Source organism: Cinclus cinclus, chromosome 2 (genome assembly GCF_963662255.1).
Source record: "Cinclus cinclus chromosome 2, bCinCin1.1, whole genome shotgun sequence".
NCBI classification, from domain to species: Eukaryota; Metazoa; Chordata; class Aves; order Passeriformes; family Cinclidae; genus Cinclus; species Cinclus cinclus.
The window spans coordinates 114115602-114140783 of record NC_085047.1 but is presented as its reverse complement, the minus strand read 5'-3'; the positions used below and the strand labels follow the sequence as shown (position 1 = coordinate 114140783).

General features: G+C 40.5%; 1 protein-coding gene across 2 annotated transcripts in view; it reads right to left on the bottom strand.

Moving 5' to 3' along the window:
• DSCAM (DS cell adhesion molecule) overlaps nt 1-25182 on the bottom strand; it is a 365785-nt gene that overhangs the window by 134463 nt on the left and 206140 nt on the right. For both annotated transcript variants that reach the window (XM_062515218.1, XM_062515217.1), the window contains exons 7-9: nt 17716-17994; nt 8718-8837; nt 5810-5983 (exon numbers count right to left, since the gene is read on the bottom strand). In XM_062515218.1, the coding sequence (XP_062371202.1) occupies nt 5810-5983; nt 8718-8837; nt 17716-17994 (573 nt within the window). The remainder of the gene's footprint in view (nt 1-5809; nt 5984-8717; nt 8838-17715; nt 17995-25182) is intronic.

Genomic DNA, 25182 nt, shown 5'->3' with positions numbered 1-25182 from the left:
TGCTATATTCTTGCTCAAAAAATATTTATTAAAAAAAAGAAAGAAAATAAAAAGAAAGAGAGAGAGGTTCTTACCTCTCCTCTTCTCCTTAAATGAGAGCATTGAAAAGATTTGCATACAAACCCACTTGAGTATTTGTGCTGCAGCACATCTGGCAATTCTCTTGCAAGAGAATTGCCACGGGCTTGGCGGTACCAAGAGAAGCGTTTGAAGGCACGGAAGAAAAGGGATGTTCCAGCCTTCTACCAGCTACCTTGAACATACTTCATGTTTAATTTCCCTCTGTTGCCAGAGGCGCTGTGTTGTTATGACAGCTGATCTGCCATGGAATAGCTGTAAAGGAAAATCAACAAAGGATCGCTCCAGCGGTTCTCGGCGCAATTTATCGGCGCTCGTGTCTGGCGGCTGCTGCCGCCTGTCGGGGTAATGACACATGATGTGTGATTAAAGTGCAAGTCCCTAAATCAAAACTGTGCCAGCGGTTTGAAGAGGTAGAAAACAGCATTTAGACCCCCGTTCCTTTCTCCTGGTGGGAGGACCTCATTAGGGAAAAAAATGGGCTGTTTTGTTAACCAGAGGGAGCGCTCACATCCAGGGAGATCTCTTGTGGTTCCAAGATTCACTCACGGCATCTTTTAGACTCTGCATTTCATGAAAATAAACAATTAGGAGTCATAGAATCATGGAACAGTTTGGGTTGGAATGGACCTTGAAGATCATTGAGTTCCAAGTACCCTGCTATGGGCAAGGAAACAAAATTAAAACATAAAGGGCAGTAAGTTCATCACCACTGACTTGGAGTTGGCCAGTTTATTTACAACCTCATATTTAACAGTTTTTACCTTTGATTGCCAAGAAACTGGTGGTAAAAGAAGGAGAGAGTGGCCTGTCGTGAGGGAAAGGGTGAGGGTGGGCAAGGACAGCTCACCAGCTCAGCAGAAAGTTAGAACTGACTGGGACATGAGAATAGTCGCAATTCAAGAAAATTATTTTTGTTTTCTTTGCCTTTGCCCCACTCTTTCATTTTCAGGACACATGCAAGACATCTAGCTAGAGATTTTTACCAATTTTGGCTAGATTTGTCCATTTCACAAAAGTGTACCTTACTTGAGAAAACTGCAAAATGGGGATGAAGAATCTAATAAATGAAAAAGTCTTAAAAGAAATAAAAATGGCAGAATGTCAGAAGAAGAAAGCAGTAAACCAGGGCACACAGAAAAAGAAGGGAACTTTTGTCTTGTTTCGTTTTTTTTTTCCACGGAAAATAGTATTTACAGACCATGGGACTATGAGAATAATGGAGAAAAGAAAGATTAAGAAGTATCAAAATACTGGGCTCAGGTGAATTTGACATAGCATTATTGCTGTCCTTCTTGTAAGTGTTTTTTTGGAGGTATTAGAGAGTGATTTTAAGCTTCCTTTACCACATATCATGGATAATCTATCTTTGCAAATGTAGAGCAGGCAGTGCCACCCTTACTGACATCTTGTGGGATACATGCATTTTAATGAGAAATTGGCTTTTTATACACAAACAAAATTAGCACTCGGGTAGATCTCAACCTTCCCATGCTCTCAGCAAGGAATTTTTTCCCCAAAGACTAAAATGAGCATTTAGAGGCACCCTGGTGAGCAGAGCACAGTGAGTTCTCCATCACAGCTTGATGGCTTTGCTGCTGGTGTCGCAGCAGAGCAAACTCATTTGCCTGGTCACATGGAAATTGTTCCTTCATCCTGCCTGGATAAAGCTTCACAGGCAGAGCTTTCCATCTATCTCAATAAACAAATGCTGCAGTGTTTCAGCCATATGGTGGAACAACTGTTAGCTTGCAGTGGAGAAAAGAGCTCCATGCCATCCACTCTCCATCCATAAGCATCTTCTGGGTTTGTTTGTGTTTGTAACCAATGTTATATTTTATTTCTTTTGCAGTAGTGTGTGAGATTGAGGTCTCTTTGCTCCATGGGTTGTCTGAAGATGGTGAGAAACAAATCTGGCCTGGAAGAGCTAATGTTCAGCATGGGCAAGAAGCACTATAAGAGGCAGGGGCAGCAGAAACACGACATGGTGCAGGAACAGGCTCCATGTTTTACCAGGCTCCCTTTCCCTACCAGCCTCTTCTCCTGTTATTCCATCAGCTCTTGTCATAGGAAACAATTTTCAAAGTTTTTTTGTTTGTTTGTTTTTTTTTTAAAGAAAGTCTAAGTGGTGAAACTTGGCATTGGAAGAACTAGCTGGGATTAGTATGCTCCTTCTGGAAGGAGCTGTGGATCTGACTGACAGCTTTAGGTTAATGTATTAAACACATATTATGCCAATAGCTAAGATGCATGTTTGAGGGGAAAGTGATTGAGGCAATTCTGTTTTCTTGGGAGACAGGATTTGCTGGAAATGTTTTGATGATCAGATTAAAACTTGTCAGGCTCCACTCTGTCATGAAAAGAAGTGATAGATTTAAGACGGGACAGGGCTAAACGTGGTTACCTCCAACAGAGTGTTTACACAGGAACATGCATGCCTTGATGCAAGCTTGCTTTTCAGGAGGCAATATTTTCAGGGTACCATTCTATCACGTTATATATAGCCCCTAAAGTGGAATTAGGAAGTGTGACATTTATTCAGATGAAGGCAGGCAGGCAGTCCGTTTTAGGCAGTCATCTCTTCCCCTGTGACTCCCAGGCAACCTTTAAATAATTTTAGTTCTTCCCTTCATGTTAAAGGCTTATTATCCTTTATAGAAATTCTTCAGAAGTCTTCTCATCCCAAGCACCAGGAGTCATTTCTCAAGACAGAACTAGATTCCTTGTTCCAGATCTCTCTTATAACTTTCTAATATTGTGTGTCTTAGTGAATATGGAATTTGGGAACTACTTATCTTTGAATCACAAGAAGAGAAGAATTCACTGGTCATGATTTTTATGTCCATTCCTTGAAATGAAAGGGAGAAGGATAATAGCTGCTAAATGAAAATTTTCTCTCCCATGGATTTTGATTCAGCATTGATGCTGGCAGCTTGCTCTTTTCACATTTTTGATGGTATTCCTGAACCCCTTTCTTTTCCTCTCTTTTTTCTTTTTTTTATCTTTTCTTTTTCTCTTTCGTTGCACTCCCTTCTCATTCAATCTCCCTTCAACCAATAATTTTGATCAGTTCCTCTGACATGAAGGTGTCACTCAACAAACACTGATGCACTAAATAAATGTAAATTTGGAATTATTACCATTTCCCCCTTAGAGCTGAGAGTCTTGTTAAGGAAGCCAAGCTGTTTTATGGCTTGACATGGGTTTTCACTAAGAAAAAATCCATCCATTTTAGAGGTATTAAGTAATGGGAATTGATTAAATCAATTTTCATCCTGCCCACTCCTGAGCTACTGAAACAAAAATGAACTCCTACTCTGCAGACAAGAAAGGTCAACATCTTTTTTTGTTTACAAGTGACAATGGAAACTCTAGAGGTGTAAAGCATCAGCTCATTTAAGAGACTTTTAAATAAGATCTATGAAAGGTAAAACTTTATCCAGCAGTGTTGCTAACAGAGTAGGTAAAAACTTATATCTGATGTGGAGGAGAAGAATCTCCTGTGCATGAGAAAGTTTATTTCCAAGTTCACTGATGCTATCAGTGGTTAGCACCGGCATGCACCAGGAATCTGTGGCAGGAAGAACAAGAAGTAAAGGAATTAGGTGTAAAGGAACTGCTGCTATGTTTTTCTTTCTGAGGGCTGGTCTAATTTCATGATCGGTGACCAAATCTATTTAAGCCACTCTGTTTTTTCTATCAGGTTTGAGCTACTGCTCTTGGCTAACCCATAAATAGACTGAAGGAAGGTGGAAAGGCGATTTGTCACAAGGATGCCACAAGAAAATGCATCAGTGCTACTACTGCCTGTTTATGTTTTGGAAGCTGATTCTTGCTTACCAAACACATCCCCCAGAAACAACTGCATGGGCCAGGTCTCACCCTCTACCTCTTCCTAAAGAAGGCATTTAGGGTGACCTTGTGGAGAAGAAGCAACTAATTGATAATACCAAGACTTCCATGAAGGAAGACCAAGGTTTTTATCTAGTGGAGGACTAAACTTGAAGACCAGGGTCCAGGAACAGGCTTGTGGGGAGGATAAAGGATCCTGAATAACCAGACAGAAAAAAAGAAACAGGGAACAACAAGAGAGATTAAAGGCAAATCCAGGCCCTCATTTTGGAGTCAGTCCACCTGAGCAGGTGCAAATATTTTGAGCCACAACCACACCACCAGAACAGGAGATCCAGCCATATCTGCACCTCATTTCCCCAGAGCATCGTGTCCTTAATGAGTGTTTGATGGAAGCTAAAGCTCTGCCCCTTCCCTCACACACCAACACCCTCCCAGTGCTCTCTCCAGCAGCCGTGCTGGAGCTGGACTGGTGTCAGTGGGGGTGTGTGAGGGGCGCAGGCTGCTCCCTGCTATCTCAGAGCCAGAGGGGTTTTCATGAGATTCAAACAGCAGCTGGCTCCCCAGGGAAGCTCCTGCTCTTATTTGATAAGGGATGCTCTTTTATCACACATGAAACTGCATGCAGTGATCAGACAGGCAGCGTGCACGGCTGCCAAGCAGAGGGAAGCTGGCTCTTGGTAGAATATTACAGCAGTGCCTCATTCCTGCAATTGAAGATTGGCCCAAAAATGGCCAGTTCTGCAAACCACAGAAGCTATAACTTCTACCAGCCCACAGAAACAATGTCCAATTAATATATTTGCTGAAGGGGTCATCATGTTGTTTTTTAGAAGATGAAGTCACTATGATAAATTAGAGTGGAGGGGACATCTGAAATACCGGGGATTGCAAATTTTTGACTCAGCTAAAATAACGTAGTTATTAATTCTCAACAACAAACAACACCCCTCAATCTAAACATTAATGGTATAAAGTACACTCTCCAATAGAGAATAAATTCTATTTTTCTTTCTTTCTGGAATTTTTTTTTTCTTACTTTCAGGGGCACAACTTTTTCAAGCTAATTGTCAGTCCAGTACTTCAAAGAATTCTGTGAATCTTCAAAAGCCCTACAAACATAAAAGTACATAGTGTGGTAACCTCCTTCAATACTGGTCTAACAGGTCAGCGGGAACATTTGGCATGCTGATGTGTCAATAGTCTCTTTATTCTGTAGTGAGAGTAGTTATATTATCTCTACAACTTTTTTTCCATAATATTTCCTCTATTTTCTGAACTATGTTGATGTTTCAAGGAATTATAGCTAACATGCACTTGAAAACAGGACTGCTTTTATTCCTTGTGCCTGGATAGTACAGGTAGGTTGAGCTTGTGCAATTAGATATGAAATTAATTCTGAAAATTACCTGGCTAAGTCAAAATAACTGCTGTGTCTGTTTCTATAAAATCTTAGAGTATGTTGTAATATGTTGTGGTATCTACCTATAGTAATTGTACCTATAGATTCCTTCTATGATATATTGACATTTCCTTCAGCTTTTTAGATTTATGACAATTGCTGTGGGTGTTTCTCCTTTTTTTTTTTTTTTGTTTTTGTTTCACTCCTGACCAACTTTCTTACTTTCCTTTCATGACTCAGGGATAGCTTTCTGACCTGGTATAAATTTGCTTTTCTTCCTCTGCCAAACGAAGATTTTTATTAACCACCATAACTTCCAGATGCTACCAGATGCAGCTGAAAGCCAAAATGAAACCAAAACCCAACAAACCCACCCTCTCCCCTCCCAACCCCCTTCCCTCCAAACTAAGGATGCAATAAAGCCTTTTTTCACTCAATGGCAATGTCTGGATCACAGAGAAGCGTTTCAGTTCTTACTTTTAACAGTGAGGTACATGGACTTGCTGACGTCTGCTCCCACATCATTGCTGACCTTGCAGAGGTAGTATCCACTGTCTTCTTCCAGCACATGTTTAATCAGCAAGGAGCCGTTTGTGAGCAGCTGGATCCGACCGTTCAGCGCGATCGGCTGGAACTGGGGAACCCCGGCACCTGGAGCAAGAAACCCGTGGGGAAAAAAAGGTTAAAAAGCATCTCATAGTTTTTATTTTTAACATGGCACAAGCTATAGCTTCCGGTTCTTAGGGGCTCAGTGCAACTAAAATGGCTTTCTGACATCATCAGGACGAACGGAATGGCTCTTTATCCAAACTGAATTCATTGTGTGAAAAGAGGGAAGGCTTCTGGAATGCAACAGCAGCAAGAAATTGCCCATATTAAAGGGACATAAAGGAGCACGAAACAGAAGAACCAGGAAGGGGGAGAGAGGAAATGATTTTCAGCCCTTTCATGGGTGAAAAGGCATATTTGTTGTACATTTAGAGGCTGATGAATTATTGACAATTACAGCTGAGCAGTCATGGCAGCATGCATTCCTAATGCAAACAGCAAATGAATTTCTTATGATTGAGGGGGATGTCTGTTGTAGTAAACTTGGCACACTCAGGGGACCTCTAGGACCTTGTTTATGAAACCCTGGATAACAAGGAAAACCACATCAGTGACTGTTCCTCTTCTTTCCTGCTACAGCTGATGCACTGGTGACACAAAAAAATCTCTGTTCTGCCATGCTTGCAGCCAGGATTTACTGAGATTATTAAAAAAAAAAACCTCAAAAAATCCACAAAAAACCCCAAATGAAACAAATAAAACAACAAAAAGTTCAGAACACCGATCAGACATTTTTGGCAGCACTGTAAAAATGGAAGATCCATAAAAACAGGAAGCCAAAGATCTTTGTATCAAGTTTGGTTTTAAAGAAAGAACCTATTTTTCCTTGGAAATTAGGTACTGGGTGATTTAGGGAACAGGAAACAGGATCCTGCTGTACTGTCAGCACAGGTTCAGGTTCCTCCAACAATAAAGTCTCCCAAAATGTATATTAAGACACATTTCTTGTAACAAAGGCATTTGCAGCCTACTTTGGCAGCAGGACGTGGGATTTTTCAGGGAAGTCCAAAGGTGCTCTTCTTCAATGGAATTCTCTTACATCACTTTCTGTTTACAAAGTTAATATCTGTCAACATTAAGCACTGTAAACAGTTGGCTGAGTCAACCCAGAAGGAAATATGGTGAGTAAATATTATGGGGGATTATTTAGTGTAACATTGTGAGCTAGAACAACGTATGAATACAACATCCAGAATATTAAAAAAACCCAGACATGCACATCAAAAATAAGTCTACTCCTAGAAGAGTTTGCTTTGGGAATTTATGGCTACACTGAAGGCCTGGTAACCAATACTGTGAACTGAAAAATGTTAAAATGATAATGTTTTCAGAAAAATTCACTTGTCCTTGTTGATTTTTCACCTATTTTGCATCCACATGCATGTCCTACTTTTCTTTTTGTCATATTTTCTTCCTTTAACAAGCCATTTTTTTCCGTCATTTAGTTGGAATGCACATTTGTGCTTTACTAACTGCAGATGCCTGCCATTGATTGTGCACTCACTTCCTGTGTTTCTTCACATGAAAAACTGTAGGGACAATTTAGTGTTCACAGAAAGGAAAAGTCTGGTACTCCTAAGGATAGCTGCTGGAAAAACTGGGAAAAAAATTTTGCACAGCAGTTTGTGAAGTTTTCTTAATCTTCACACTCATTTTTACTGCTGTTTCAGCCAAAGTCCTTCCTGAGCAGGAGAGAGCCTTATCCTATACATCTGCATGGATGAACCTGAAAGAGGAGTTATCCAACTATTCTGTCCTTCCAAGATGGGTTATTTATCTCCTCACAGTTAATTACAACTCATCTATCTTGGCTTGGCACCCTCCTTCAGCACATAAATAGAAAGAAAACAGAATTACCTCTTTGTGCTCTATATTCAGAATTAAAATCCACATACCGCGGAGATTAATGGAATTTAGAGCTCTGCACCCTTCTTGCAACAAACCATAATTTATCAATTAGAGCACAAGTGGTCTTTAAACATGAACTTTTCTCTCACCCTTTTTTCTTCAAATACAATTTGGACTTAGATACTAAGAAAACCAAAAATGACATGGAGCATTACATAAAGATTTCTTCTCAACAACACCTTGTTGTTTTTTTTGTGAGGACTTAACTCATTTAGATTGGGTAGAGTTTGCAGAATGTGCTTTTTGCTAAAACCTACCAGAAGACAACTGGCCAGAAGACACAATATATCAGGCAGCACATTTTAACTAAAAAGCAGTCAATTTCCTGTGGTTATCGAGGGTCAAGTGGGGCCACTTTTAATGCTCTGTTACACAAGAAGAAAATGTTAAAGCATTATGTAAAGCTCATACTGAATTACTGCTTATGTTAATGCTACCTGACCTTCCTTCTTTGCTAAAAAGATGTGATTGGCCATGTTATCATGAATTTTGAAGAGGGGAAAAAAACAATCAGCCAAATGCTGCTGGAGAACCTCGTGCTGAGGTTGTTTCAATTAAATCTGTGTCTCTTCTCTCCCAGCCATCCCTTTCATCCCTTGCCCGCTGAGGCTACAGGTGACACAGGCTCACAGGCACGGCCAGGACATCTCCAGGGCAAAAGTGCATCCAGCTCAGCCTTGTGTGGGACAGTGGCCAGCAGGCTGTGCTTGGAGAGATGATTTATGAGGAATAAAACACAACTGATACATCCCTTATCGCACCCCGCTGCTCCCTGGCAGCTTGGAGATGAAAACGGCAACCTACTGGTGAGTGGGAGGTTATTAGTGCAGAATTAGCCTGTCCCCAGTGGTCACCACAGGAATCCTACCTTTGGAGTACTTCCAGACAATGGTAGGGACGGGATAACCCTCTGCAGAGCAGTTGAGGATGACAGCTTTTCCATAGATCCCATCCTGGTCGCTGGGCTGGACCACAAACCTGGGGGGTACTGTGGGAAGGGAGCAAAGGGAGCCATCAGAATTCAAGCAATTTACTGGGTATATCTCAAAATGCCAGAGCAGCCACATACAGATTTACAAGGTTTCATAGCAAAAAGCAAAAATTGAAACCAGTTTTTTTTTGCTGATCCAGTAACACACTGAGGTTGGTTTTAGCAGATAATTCACTTTCTGTACAAAATCTTGATGTATTTCTTGCCAGGCATGATAAAATCACTGGTCTTTACAGGATACAAAAATAAGTTTATATGATCTCTCCATGGGAGAAGTTAAAAATGGAGTAATAGATAAATCATATTATTGTGGACAGGAAATAAATGCTTTCTACCATAGGTAGGTTTGTCACATGTCTAGGAACAATTGAATTTGTCCATTTGCTTTTTATAACAGTGAACTAGCAAGCTTTGGGAAAAAAAAAAGAAATTAAATTAATTTATACAAATAACCTTAACAAATAATGCTTTTATTAGCAATCAAATCATTTCATATTAAAATGAGGGTGTTTGAACTGTAACTTCTGATAGGACTTTGCTTTCCAACAAGCCAGAGGTTCAACACAATTTGGTTGCATTAAGTTGATAACAAAATTTCAGTGCATCAATGTACACATATTATTAAACTTATCCCAAAGTAGCATAAAACCAGAGCAGTGAGTCTTCCACACGTACCTATTTATATATAAATAAAATAAGAGCTGCTTATCTGAAGGAAAAGCTCTACAGATTCCAAGTACAGGTACACAGCGAAGAAAACAGCTTGTGACAATGTTAGGTCCAAAAATTTGACATGAAAGCCTGATCCTAAATGTCAAAATCTCAGTAAAACCTACACATTTGACAATATCATGGAAAAAGAATCTGAAAGTTGTGAAGATTGTGGAAAATCCCACTAAAATTTGCATATTAAAAGTGTTTAATGGTTGCATTAAGGCCAGCTAAAGTAACAGAATTTTGTGACCTCCTATTCTTTGGTTCAGAACACAGATGTGTAAATATCCAAGAAAAAAGGAAGTAAATTAATTGTGGTTTTTATTCTACGTGCTTTTCATTTTGTCATTTCTCACAGCGCCACAGAGAGTGACTGAACATGCGACAGACTTTTTTCTTTTCAAATAATACTTTTTTTTAGTCGAGTTCAGCAACACACTGAGATATCATGCAGCACAGGAGAAATCCTAATAGCTCCTTGCTGTCCTCATCCCATTGCAAAATTTGAAGCCTCAGAGATTCTCCAGGTCCAGGCAATGCTGATTTTGTCTGAAGGTTGGCAAAAACTAAACAAAGGACCCAACCATCCATCCTTGCTCTGATCCTCCCCAGAAATGCCAGAAATTAAGAAAGGAAGTCTGGCAGAAGCTTGTAACACATGAAAATGCAAGGGAGCACAGAGGGGGACCTCAGTACTGTATTTTTTTTCCCTGGGGCCTGAAATAGTTATCAATGCCCATAAATATGGGACTAATTATCCATCGAGATGTGTGCAGCAGAAACACAGCAGAGGCACCAATGCTTCAACGACCTGGAAGTTTTTTTCAGTATAAAACTCTCATTACTCATGCAAACATTGGCTGTCATTGTGCCAGAGTGCCCCAAGTTTTCCTTAAGGGGTAATGGGAGCTGCCAGTGTTGGTGTGGGCAGGACAGCTCAGAGCTGAAGGTCTGTGGAAATTCTCTCTGCAGGTTCAGGGACCCCTTCTCACAGCAGCTTGAGCCTTCCTTCACCATCCAGACTCCCCTGCAGCTTTCTCTTTCCACATTCATAGGTAGAGCTTTTTAAAAAGGAGAACAGTCCTCTGGAGGAGGGCAAATAATCCCCCTAACTGGACCTTTTCCTCACCAAATCCTATGGCCGAAATGCAAATCTGTTTCTTGCCTAACTACGGAAAAGCTCTTTGGAACATGACTACAAGGAACAGAAGGAACCAGCAGCGATAGAGGCAAGAGATACCTCTGTACTAGGAAATATATTTACTGCTGACAAACACTTTGGCTTTCCAAATGGCTGCCACGCTGACAAACATTTATTGTATGTTATGGTAATTCACAATAGGTAAACATCAGACACGAAATCCCAGCAGCAACAGCTCTGGGCAATCACCCATCCTGTTCTAATTATCTGCTCAGAGAAGACGTTTGCTTCAGTAGCTCCTTTCTCACCGTCCTGTGTTTGTTTCATCCCCAAACACACAATGAGGTATTTTCCAGGGCAGGTGAAAAGCACAGTTAGTTGCACAAATAGATTTGATTTTGTACAACTTGGCACAGCAGCATCAGCTTGTTTCACCTCGGTAGCTGTGAGTAAATTTGTGTTTGCAACTTCTGAAAAATCAATTACAAGCTGCTTATCCATAAAGAGGGATAAAAACCAACACAAAACATGAACCCACCATTTTTACAGGTGAATGATTACAAAAGATGCAATGTAGTGACTGATAATTACTGTCCTTCTCTACCACTGAAGAATGTGAAGAGTAGAATGGTTTTTAAAATCTGTCTTCCAATATAAAACGTCTGTAATTTGTTTTATTTCCCTTCACTTTGAAAAACACTTTTTTATTTTCTTCATTTGCTATGGATGATAGTGGCAAGAAATGCTAAATTTGCAGGAAATTGTTTTTTTAAATGAGCAGGGATATGCAGAAAGTCCAGGAAAAAGTTAAGCAAGACTGCTTAGTATAGAATAAATGCAATCAGCCTTTAAAATAATATTTGCATTAAACTTATCTGCTAAAACATGCTTTTTGTGTAATCCCATTGGGGACATATAGAAAAAAAAGGATGGATGCCAAGTGGAAATATTCTTTGGGCGTTTCTATGGAAATTCTGCTACATTCTTCCATATCTTTTAAGAACTCACAGAGATATCCATGATGTGTTGTGCCTTTAACACTGACAAGCTCTGAACAAGTCTTTTCATCACACTGATATCACTGTATTTTGGGTTTATATAAAACCGAAGTTTTTGCTCATATATTCTTGAAATTCTCAATTCTAATTATTACTTTCAGTAGAGAAAAATAATAGAATGGTAACTGCAGCAATGAAATTTTGCTCTGTATCTCCAGGACCAGGTGTATCATTAGAAATCAGAGGATTTCCTTCTTTGGATCCATAAACAAAATTTACTTGGAAAAACTCAGCCCACAGCCAGTAATAGAAGCAGTTCCTATGTTCAGAAAAAAGCTTTGGCCATCCTTTAGGACTGATTATAAAAATGCCAACTACTGCTCTGGTTTTGGAGACAAAAAACTCTGCTACTTAGTCTTAAGACTGCCAATTGAAAGCTGAAGAGATGCTACAACAAAATAAAATTATTCATTCAATGACCTTTCCATTGTTTCTGTATTGCTGTCTAGTTAAAGCCACAGGATTTTTCTTCTTATATAAATGATGAAACAGCAAACAGAGCAGACCTTTAATTTTTTCTTCCTCCTTGCTCGTTTGCTTCTCAATTTTATTTCAATTTAATAACTTGTTCTGTGCTATGTCCTGCTATAGTTCAGGGTACAATGCTGTTAAACACTTGTTTTAGGTTTTGATACCTAGATTTAGATTATAAACCTGCATTCATTTTTCATTATCTTTCAGGAGATCATTAGCCCTTAAAGAAAATATGCTCAGCAAGAATTTAACCAAGGTAATTTGTCTGATATGTTTGAGTTAAAAGAAAAAAGTAAACAAGCAGTTCCTCCTCTCTCTTTGGCTGTAAATGTGTGAGACTTCTCTACTCCTTTAGAAGTGAAACTCTTTGAAATTGCTCATGAATGTGACTGAACAGTTCTACTTTTATCATCCTCCTGGTCTCAGCAGCACAGTTCCTAACACTGAGTTTCTGGTAGGCTCTCATTTAATGCAGCCCACAGGTTTCTGTGATGAGAAATGAGCTGTTGAATTTTTTAGGGTAAGAGCCATAAGTTGACAGATGCCAGTGTTTTAATGGCTGAACTCAAAGCAGTTAAAAGGTTAAAAAAGAAATGTTAAAAGGAGGTGAAATGACTAAAAAGGGTACTTTCAGTCAGTATTCTGATAAGCAGTCTCAGGCTGTCACTGAGGGAAAACAAAGGATGACGTGAGCAGAATAGGGTTCAGCAACCCCAAATCCTTCTCCCAGGGCTGCTCCATCTTTTCATCCCCAGCCTGGAATGATGTTGGGGATTGCCCTGGCCTAGGTGCGCTTGGTCTTGTTAAACCTCACGAGATCCTCATGGTCCCATATCCACTCCCTGATTTAAATTTGCTCTGTGGAAGTGCAAGAATCCCTTCTGACTGTGCCAGGGACCAAACTCACACATTCCTTCCTGGGCTTTAAATCCACACAAGCACTTGTGGCTGCCAGGTACAGTGATCAGTGAATCCCTCTGGAGAGCAATTCTGAAGGCTCCTAACACGAGCTCCTCTGGTGGGCTACTGGAGTGAGTTAAGAAATAATGGACGACGTTGGTCCAGAATGCAGTGTTTCATTTTGACATGGAATATTTGTACTTCGCATTAAGATCAAACTGTCAAAATGATGGAGGAAATTTAATCAACCAAAGCAACCACTGATGTATTAATGAATGAGATCATTAAACACTGTACTTTAGCAAAGATGAACAGTTATTAAATTTGGTCATTGGACTTAAGGGGTCAATTTAGCTGGTTTAGTGAAACCATTTGGTCTGCAGTTCAAGAAAAAAGATATACTTTTGCAAAATGAGACCATGCCTAATGGTTTGTGTTGATCAGGTTTGTCTAATGAATACATTAAATTAGGTAATCTTTTAGGAGTCATCTTCAAAGCCATAATGTAAACACCAGAAAAGAAAGTAAATGAGTTTTGATACGAGCTCTGCCCTTAATTCTTCCCTCCCTGCTTTTCTGACCCAAACTGCTTTTGATGCATCACCTCAGCACCACCACCATATATCACAAAAAAGGTGGAAACTCTCTTACTCTCTGGAAAATTCAGAGACTCCTCACTGGGTGCCCAACTATCTAATTACATTCAACACCCCTGGCAAGTGCAAAATAAAAACACATCTAATGCACTAAATGCATTATGGGGGCTTATTAGGAATCTAAAGACCTTATCTCAATTTTAACTTAAAATGTGTTCATTAACAGCAGATATAAAATCATGATTTATACATTCACTACTATCTTTAAATCCCCTTCTCTGGTAGTATCAGAAAAATTTTGATCTCATAATACATATATCAGATTTTTCTTTTTGGTTACCCATTAGAATTCTTTTCACTGCTTTTTATTCCATGAGCACTTCATTTTAGGAAACGCAACAGAAATGAATAACACATGATAAAGTGTATATAGATTTTTAATCACTCTTAGACGACAGCCTTAATGAGTAAAGTCTTGATTAATTCCTCATGATGATTTAAGTAGCTGACAGACAAGATATTTTCCTCATTTCTATCTATGGCTCTCATGACAGGATCCTATCCTTTCCTCCTCCTGATTAGCATGACTGGCAAACCAAGAGTATGCCAAGAAATAAAATAATAATATTAATAATAACAATAATAATTATGAGGTTTTGAGAAGACCTTCTAGCTGTCAAATTTTTAATGAATTTACAGAAGATCTGCAGACCAAGATCTGGCACAGCCTAAGATTTTGAGAAGGAAAGACCTGTTCTCACTCACTTCCACTTCCTACTGAGCTTTCAAAAGATATTCCATAAACATTGCCACTAATCAAGCCTGCTTTTCTGTGGATTTGTATCTCATGTTTGAGGAGAGATCCCAGTTGGAACGATTCTGGTGTTGGCAGAAGGTTTTGCCTGTTTAGATTCTCTGGTATTACACCCAATGTTTCTTATCAATCACCTCTTAATATGAATTTTGCAGAGCTCAGCTCCACTGGAGGTGTTTTCCTCTCTTCCAATTAGTCTAAAATTAGCCAATAATTTGTGGAGAGGAGCACAGATCTATGTGATCTTACAGAAACTATTCAGGAAAAACTATATGAAGATGTAAAGATGATGTATTTCTATTTGTGCATGGAATCTGTGGAAGTTTGTGTGTTCACTAACAATTCAAATGAAGCAATGAGCAGTTGTCCTGTGTTTCTTCATTCACCTTAGGAATGTCTTGTCTTTAGATGTACCTTTAGTCCTAACCATGTACTGTAAAATGAGGTTGATTCCCATTTAGTTTGGAAACCCAATGGCCTGCACTGTTTTAATGCCTACTTTTAAAATGAATACGACAGCCTGAATAAGGAAAAAGGAATTATGTGGGCAACAGTCATATTTCACTTAACTTTCCTTTCCTATTTGCTGTCTTCTCTCATATCAAAATGCACTGAGTGCACATAAATAAGGTTTTCCCAGAACACATCTCCCAGCATTTAGGACAGCCAACATTTAAGTTTAAAGTACACTGCTGAGAAACCCTCAAACAATGGGGATTAGAAACAAGAGGAGTTGAAGCACCACTTCTCCCTGTATTTGGAGATAAACCTCTTAGATTATTTAGAAAAATATCATGTTTCAGTTATACAGCACCTATGAACAAAAAGATGAGGCGGGATCAGAAAACCTGGAGAATAAAGAGGCAGCAGGAAATCAAGTCTTAATTGAAATGTGTACAGGTCAGGTTGGATGCAGAGTGATCACAGTGACTCTTTGGTGGCTGTTTGAGTTCTGACCTCTGTGAGGTGAGGCAGCTGAAGTAGTTCAGTTAAGGGAAAGAGGTCAGGGTAGGGTTTTGCCAGAGAATTCAGGTCAGACATGATATTGCATTTTCTCCTTTTCCTCTAAGTGAGAGCTCTTAGCTCAGATGCACATCCAAAACTGATTAAAACATTATCATTCAAAGTGATAGTGAGAGAGAGGAGAGAGGACAGGATTTAAGAAGGCTCTGCAGAGCATTACATGGCCAGAAAGATGGGCAAGAAGGGAACATGATGTAGCCTTCCTAACAAATTGCAGGATCCAGAACTGCCCTTCAAGCCCTTGGGTATAAGGGAGTGAAAAGCTCCTCTCTATCATGCCCATGGGTTTATGAAGACAGAGCCCTCCTCAGGAGGTGTAATTAGAGCAGAAATCATATGAGAGGGAAATGGAGGTGAAAATGGAAGTGTAGGGGTGAGGGACCAGTGAAGGGCCCCCCCCAGAACTCCTCAGCTGGACAAGAAGGCAAAACTGATGAATGCCTGCAAAGGCAGAAAGAGGCAGATGGGTCCTGGGAATGGAGGTCAGGGGAGGAATTACCCACAGACAGCAGGAGACAGGGAAAGTCCATTTCAGACAAAGCCAGGAGAAGCGAGGGCACAGCAGGGCTTGTCCCCATCAGTGGGGGACAGGGCGGAAATCCCTACAAAGAGCAGGAATCCCTACAAAGAGCAGGAATCCCTACAAAGAGCAGACATCCCTACACTCATGGGTCTCAGAGCTGGCAAGGACAGACAGTGGCAGCAGAGAACCTGTTCTCAGGTGCTAAAACCATCCTGGGTGTGAGAGGTGCCCATAGGAACCCACACAGGGCTGCTGCAGATTTATTCCCATCACCTCCAGAGCTGAATTACAGCTGAAAAACAGGAAAAATCCCAGTTGGTTTTAGATGCAGCATTTCTGAGCAGGCAGACACAAACAGTGATATGAGGTTTTCAACCTTTCCTTCTCTAGCAAAAAGAGGAGGTGAGGAAAATCTCTCATTAATTAAGTGAGGAATAGGGTTAAAATCTAGCAGAAAAGCTTAGAAAGGAATAATTAAATGCATGTAGTTAATTAGACTACTTCATTTAAGAATTGCTAAATAAAGGAGGAAAGTAATAAACACCTGTACTGAATAATCATAAGCAAGATTAAAATCAGTGAAGTTAAAAAAATGAAATATTCATATCAAAACTACTGGAAAAGTAATGGATTTGTTTACCACTGAGTTTTAGGAATACTGGTGTTAAAAAGTAAGCATATTGGAAAACAAGGAAATAATTCCTAAAGGATAGCATTAGGACACTGGGAATATTTGGCTTAAAAGAGTTCTTCAGAATGTGGGGTGGGAAAAAAGCCCTGGGAAAGGTTGCAAAAGCCCCATTAAGATTTTAAAGTTTATCTTGGCAAACTTACAGAAGGGAAAATAAAATGTAGCAATGTGCAGCAGGCAGAAATTTTTCTTTCTCTGAGAAGCCTTTTGGCTTGGTAGCAAGAAGGAGACGGTGGAGAGGGAAGGGCCTGGCTGTGGTTTTAAAAATAAAAAAATTGAAACACTGAAAAACTCCTAGAAAGAAAAGGAAGCAACGTGCTTTTGTTGAAGTCATGTATAGTAAGTTTGAAAATACATCACAAGGAATAATCTCTAGATAATTTGGCTAAGGTGAGACTAAAAAGGTTTCTTCCACATAAAATATTTCCTTACTGAATGTATATTCACATCTATTTCAAGGCAAAATGTTGTGAAGTCATCATGAGTGCATGAATCCTGCTAATTGCATGATAAACACAAACCAGGAAAAGAACAAGGGAACATCAGAGAGTCCTTTCCCCACGAAGTCAACATCAATGTTCTGCTTTTTTACTGACATAATCTTGTAGGAGAGAGTGGTCTAAATAAAAATTGGGTGTAATCAGACTAAAGCAATAGCAGAGAATAATTTGATACCATTTCAAAAGCTTGTTCCCAATCACAAAATTCTCCACAAAGTCAATCCGAGGGGTCCCCTACCCACCCGATACACTCCTGGGTTTTTCATTCATTTCAAGACTTTTAGATAGGAAAATCACATTGCTTTCTGTGCCTCACTGCTCTCTGAGCGCTCTGTCACAGAGAGAGGGATTACCACATTCCCCTCTTTTTCACACTTCCCATCAAACAGATGTCATCACAAAACACCGACGGCGCCCTTCAAAGTAATTACACCTCCTTACCTCTGACAATTAATTGGCTCTGGTGCTCCACAGCTGCCGCGTCGTTCCTGGCTATGCAGGTGTAATTCCCGTTGTGCATCAGGGAGAGGTTGGAGATCCTCAAGGAGCTGGTGAAGTCGATGTTGTCGATGGTGACGCCCAGGCTGGCGGGGATGGGACGCCCGTCCTTCTGCCAGGTGATGGTGATGGGCAGGTCCCCCGAGACCACCACGCAGGGGATGAAGACCCTCTGCCCGATGGAGAAACGTGGGAACTCGAAAGGCTGGATGAAAGGAGGGACTGGAAGGAGAGAGGGAAAGAGGGAGATGTTGAAGCTTTGTTTCTTGGAAATAAAATAACGGGGCAGGTGTGCCGCGTGGGATTGGTGCTTTAGGATTTTAGCATTTATGTTTCTCATGTATTTGTAATCCTGCAGTTCTTTAGTGTATAACTCTAAACTCCATACAGAGCGTTGGCTGCTGCTTTCCCCTTTTGGTCAGACAACACAATTCCTCTCCAGGCTGGCAATCAAGGACACCTCACTGCCTCAGGCCCTGAGAAATGGAAACAAAAGTGACCTGGGGGGAGCAAACCTGGGGTAGATGACTTCACTACCTGAAGCTGTAATGGCAAAATTAACCCCCAATATGCAAATGGACCAAACTTACAAAAGTATCAAAACCTGTGACCCATCACCCATTTTGGGCGCAGCCCCTGGGGGTTTTGTCTGCTCTAAATGTACCTGAAGGCACTTCAATCAATATGCCTGCTTTTAATTCCTTTTATTTTGTCTGGCCTCTGTTTTTAGGTAGTCCCAACAAGGCATCAGGATGTGCAGAATCCACACCTCTGACAACCATAAAGCATTGTTTAGGAGGAAAAATCACATTCTTGAAAACATCTCCTCATTTCTTGGCCACCCAGTGCATAAGCAGAGATGACAAGCAGGGGAAGTCCTGGCTTCTAGAGGCTCCTTCTAGAGGCACCAAGCAGCTCTTCCAGAAATCACAACACTGCCAGCTCGAGCCTCTCCAGGGTTGCCAACAATGACATTGCCAAGAAGAGCTCAGCAGCTTTCAAGGTCTGGTGCAAGGGCTTTGCTTAAAGATCATGGAATAGACCTGGAAGAGGCTCCAGCTTTGCTTCTGGGATGGGATGAAAGGGAGTGTGAGCTTCCTTAGCTGCCTCTAGCACTTACTTCTTAATGTTTTGAGTCACAATTCTCATTAAGATTGCAGGAAGGAGAAGGCATGTACAGTACTGGTAGGACAGCAAATGAAGGTAAAACTGGTTTCTAAGCAGAGGGATGGTACAAGGCACGAAAGTTGTCATTTAACTCCTGAAAAGCATATTTGGACTGAAAAATATTATTTTTCTTTTTTTTTTTTTTTTTCCCTTATCATTCTCTGGCTGAACCAAAAAGCATGAAGGAAATTACTGTATTTTCTACCAAAGTAAAGACTTCTACTTCCTAAAATCATTTTGCTTTCAGATATTTTTAATAAAAACTGTTTAACGAAATGGGCAGTTAGATTAAATAAACATATAAGAATTATAGGGCTGCCATGTTTTCTTTGGGTTGTGGTTGGAATGTTTACTAAAAAATTGGTAAATTGAGACTTAAATACTTGTCCAGAGGAAGGAAGTCTTCTCAGGGGAGCATTCGAACAACCAGGGCATTGATCTCAGGCTTTTATCAATCACTCCTGGAAGGGCTGCACAACCAACTTTGCAAGCTTTACTCAGATACTGATTTATCAAAAGACAAGGTTCTGAGAGGTTATGTACCTCAGCTATAGAAGTGCATTTTTCTATTGCCTGGGAGATCACTTACACATAATCTGTACTATGTTTGAACAGGAAAGATTGAAGGATACCCAGAGCAGAACATTCATAGTGATCGATATGTTTGGACTCTAGAAGAAAATGGAGTTGGTGGCTTTATCTAATTATATTTCTTTTGTCCTTTTTCCCTTCAGAAATTCTAAGGTTGTGGTTTCCCCAGAATTGAAGCAGAAAAGAAATATCTCAAGTGGTTGCAGTGTGTGTGCCCATAGACTTCCCAGGCAGCATTTTCTCTCCTCTGCCAGTGTCCTATTTCTGGGATACAGGGACAAGTGTTGGTGGCCACTGTGTCAGCTCCAGGCATTTCCTTTGATCCATATGTTGGGATCCATATGTCTTACTCTGGGAGTAAGAAAGTTCATCAAGCATGGCCAGAAGGTCAAGGGAGGTGATGGTGCCCCTGTGCTCAGGTGAGAGCTCACCTGCAGAGCTGCCCCAGCCCTGGATCCCAGCACAGGAAGGAGCTGGAGCTGCTGCAGAGAGCCCAGAGGAGGCAGCAGGATGAGCAGAGGGATGGAGCAGCTGTGCTGGGAGGAAAGGCTGGCAGAGCTGGCATTGTTCACCTGCACAGGAGAAGCTTTGGGCTGAGCTCAGGGTGGCCTTGCAGGGCCTGGAGGAGCTGCAGGAAACATGGAGAGAGACAATTGCCAAGGGATGGAGGGACAGGACACAGGGAATGGCTTCCACTGCCAGAGGGCAGGGCTGGGTGGGATATTGGGAATTAGGAATTGTTCCCTGGCATGGTGGGCAGGGGCTGGGATGGAATTCCCAGATTTGCTGTGGCTGCCCCTGGATCCCTGGAATGTTCAGTTCCAGGTTGGACACTGGGGCTGGAGCAGCCTGGGAGGGTGGGAGGTGTCCCTGCCATGGCAGGGGTGGCACTGGATGGGCTTTAAGGTCCCTTCCAGCCCAAACCATTCTGTGATCTATAATTCCATGATTACAGGCCCCCCAAAGGACCAAGGCCTTGTTCAAAGCCATGTTCAAGTGCTTGTGCTCGTTCATCTCACGGTGCAAGAGGCTGACACAAATTTGGTATTGACTCCACAGTTTCCAGCAGAGCCATGGTGCCATTTGATGAGGGGAAGTTATGACCGTGCTCAGCTGCCACAGAGAGGTGACTTCATGGACTGGACAACACATTTCATTCTTTCAGGCCTTCACTGGCTTTTGCCAAGGATGTCTCACTGTCTGGGTTTGGGAAAAGTGCCACTGCCATCCATTTTTCTCATAGGCTGTAAGACTTTTTCCTGGCTGCCATCTCTCTAATTGCTAAAACCTGTCCTTTGGCATTCTGAAAATCTGGTAGATCAGGAGATCAGGCATGGAGAAAAAGAAAAAAAAAACAACTTGGTAGAAATTACTGTGTTTTGTTGAACTTTGATCACTACTTGTTCACTTCGGGACTTTTGTTGTCATAAAGGGAGGCAAAATATCTGCAGCCTCTTGGAATTACCTTAGCCCAGCTAATTTTTTCACATAAGAAATCTCAGATTCTTTGTACATCAGCAGAAAAAATTTCTCTTAACATTTATTGACAAGCAATTCATAATATAAATTGGAATGAGAAATCAGCTGAATGTATCTTTCAAAAGGTTTTGCCATAAATTTTCCCCTTGATGAGTGTAAATACCTGCTAAATGCCAAGTCCTCCCCTTACTATGGTGCCCAGCACATTTCTGCCCAAGCCCTTCTCTTCATCTCAGATATCATTACTGAAAAATATGCTAAAATTCAAACAGGGTGGCAAATTACTTCTGTATTTTCTGCTGAGTGTGTAACAAATTCGAGCCAATCTTTCACAGACAAAATGATATCAAAAGTCATACAAAATATTTCCCAAGGATTTTAATGTGCATCTTCACTCTCCATCTCCCTGATGAAGAAATCAGGGAGAAAGATCATTAGGTGACATTGAAATGTTTTTCAGAAAATATTGATTTGCAAGGCTGCATTTACCAGCTCTAAAATATAAGTAGCAGCCTGCAGAGTATTTTAGAAATTGTCTGAAATATTTTTAGGCAGCACATTTTCCTTCTCCTCAGGTTTTTAAGATACAGAGGAAACCAACATTTCTGCTTCATAAAATATAATTTGTATTCAACCTGCAGTGGCTTGCAGTCCTGACAAGGAGTTTATTTTAAAAGCCAGTGTGTAATTTAAAATCAGTACTTAGAAGAAAGGAAATAGTCTTGCAAAAACTTTGAAGTATTGAAGAATGTTTTTCAGCTACGGTATTCACCAGTTTGAGTTGATAAAGGAAGTTTCTGGTGAGCTATCATAGGAGATAAACTTTCTTCCTGCACGTTTGAAGAAGCAAATGATCACAAAAAAAATCCCCAAAAAACAGTTACTAAAAATATATCATGATTTCTGACAAATAATTTCTGCAGTATAAAATTTTCTGTCTCTATCAATATCTGCAGTAAAAATTTGAGATATATCCTTGATAGAAGGAAATATCAAGCTTGATTAACCAACATGAGGAGGTCTTTTTGCACACTAAAGCTGTACCATTGCCAAACAGCACTAAAAAATAAGAGGGGTATCTCTCTCACTTTGAGAGAGAACATTTACATTAGGACAGATGTATATTAAATCTGTTTAGAATACTTCAAGGTGTGTTTATGCAATTCCTTCCCTATATATAGCTTTAGTTTGACCATATTTCAGAGCTTGCATTTGATTTTTTGGTGAAATTATGCTGTTTTATACATAAGTTGTTCCATCTTAGCTAGAGAGAGAATAGTTTGTGTGCTTGTGTACATGGAAGGGGTGTTTCTTTTTTCTACCCACAACAGGCAGAAAAGTGAAAATCTCTGCTTCATGCCACCAAGTGATGTGTCCTGGGAATGCTTTAGTGATGAGAGCTTGAATTAAGTGTCTATTTAAGAAGAGGAGCATGGGCCAGCCTCATTAGTGCTAATACAGGAAGATTTAATTTATGTTTTCGTGCCCTAGCAAGGTCTTCTGTACCTCTGGGGGACTGCTGCAAAGGAGGGCAAGGAGGGCTTCCAGGCTGTCTCCATTAGCAGAGGAGCATCCTTAATTTCTTGCCCTCTGTTCCATGGGAGTTTTGCTGGGAGGAGCTGCTGAGATGATTCACTAGGACAGAGCATCCTGCAGATCTCCTGTTTCCTGCAGCTGCCTGCTGAGCATGGTGTTCTGCACAGCAAAACAAAAGTCATCCCCTGCTTTATCATTATAAACAGATCCCTGATGGGTTTTCTTGCAACAGCACTCTTGCAGGGGCTGTGTCTGCAACATAAAATACTTTGGGGAATGAATATTTATGGCTGATGCAAAATCACAAGCACTAAGCTATGCAGGCTCTTAGGGCAGCCATGTGACCCCAGATTTCACTGGGAGTGAAAAAGCCAACATTATTTTGTCTCTGCACAAGCCCTAGACATGGTCTAGCAATTTTTAATTTTCCACAGTCATCACAGTCCCCACTTCCCCTTCCTGCCATCCAACCCTCACAGGCTCCCTGATGCTGTAGTGGGAGCTTCTCCATAAGGAGAGAGTTTTAAAATGTTGTGTAGAAACCAAAAGGGCTTTTAAGCCATGTCTCATCCATCTATGGAACCATCTACTTTAAGCCTCCTTTGTGAGGGGAAAAGTGCAAGCCCTTATCATCCTAGAAAACCCTGCAAAGCTGGGATGGTGGGGAGCTCAGTTCCCTGCCCAAGTGGATGCATTTGCTATTTATTTGTAAGAGAGGAAATCTTAATTTGAAGATAAGACAGCAGCTGCAGGAGTATTTTCATGAAACAAGATGATACCTTCATTGGTAAAGTGCTCCCTAATTAAAGGCTTCACTTTTGCAACCTGCTCCAGAGATGGTGCCCTTGTTCAGCCCCTACCTGATCTAAAGTGATCTTTGTCTTCTGGTATCACTGTGAAAAGTCAAGACCAACCAAATCACTGGAGCCAAAAGATATTTGACAAAATAAACACAAGAAAAGAGTAAGAACACGCCTTCTTGCAAATCTTAACTAAACAAATCTGCACTATAAGACAGAGAAGAGGGCCAGCTTTTCATAAACCCATATATAATATACAAATTTTCTTGAACTTCTTGACTGAGGCACTTATTGAAGTATTAAGGCTCATTTTGCTTTGTCTGCATAATTCACAAATAAATTAATTCATATACAGACATAAGTTGCGTTTGAAAGACAGAAGATATAAGACCGTGCACAAATCCAAGGAGTTTTAGTTTAGATTTAAGTGGAAAAGTTTTAGATTTGTGCATGCTAATTCCTTGTCATGAATACTGGGATAGTGGTGAAACAACTTTAACAGACATTTTTGGGTGACCATTTTCTTCAGTGTCAGAGGTGAAGTCATTACAGCAGTTATATTAGAAGTGTACTGGTGCAAGGCACATCCATGTGACACTTGAGACTTTAAAGAATGTAAGTCAGGTATTCTAGTGCAAAGCTAACCTTAAGCTTCTGTAGGCTGAATGGCAAAAATATTTACACAGACCTATCAGCCTTTTTCAGTCCTATCTTCAGGAATTTCTGTAGGTTAGACATATTTGAGACATCCTTATCAAAGTGCACATTCCCTTAAATTAGGCTCTGCCACTACTTGCCCCCCAAAACTACTTCCCATGCCCATGATACCACCTGAGAAGAATTCCTAAGTGCATTTTCCAGGATTTTTGCACGATGGCACATTCTCATTCACTCAGACCACACGGCCCTGGAGTGATTCCTGTACATGACAACTTCAGTCACTTTGAGAGATCTGAGCATTTCTTCCCAAGGAAGTTGTGACAAGTTTGAAGGGATCCAAAGCCATATAGCTTGGGGGAGTGGAAAAAAGGCAGAATGTGATATAATGAAAGAAATATCTGAAAGACATGAAGGCCAGAAGTTTGTTTCTGATTCAATCTATTGGCAAAGTCAGTCAGTAGGACAGATAAATCTGAGATATGTGCATGAAGCTGAACTCCCACTTGCCATAACCCACACTTCCAGGCTGAAGCATGCACAGATTAACAGATTGACTGATGGCAGGATGCACCAAGAACCCTGAAAATATTTCCAATTATGTTCTTTCCCTTTTGTGCCTGTATCTTTTTCACTATCTAAACCAGCCCTCCCTGAACAGATTTGCAATGCAAATTCACCAACAGTATTTTAGATATTAGAAAAAGCTAGACACTTCCCAGGAAAGATGAGGAGAACCTATTCAAACAGTTGCAAACATGAAGCTATTTAGAAGCAGCCCCTGTTTGGCTTGCTTGTATTCTAACACGAAACAAGGCTGGTACAATTCCTTTTTGTGGTTCACAACAGGTGAGGTGCTCACTTTATATACAAGAACTTTTCTAAGTCAATGTAATACATAAGCTTGACAAGATCAGAAACAGTTCTTTTGAATACTACACTTTTTTATTTTAATGATGCTGTACCCTTCCCTCTCAGGGGCTTCTTTCTCAATTAATTCCTGTTGGAGAAGTGTGAATAGCAGCAGGCTGTTTACATGAGAATGTGTCCCATGAGACTGATGACAAGAAAATCATCACTTACTACTGATGGCTTTTACTGTAGCTGGGAAAACTATTACTATAAATTGCATAATAAAAAAATGGAGATAATAACTCACTCCTGTTCTTAAAATGCTCTG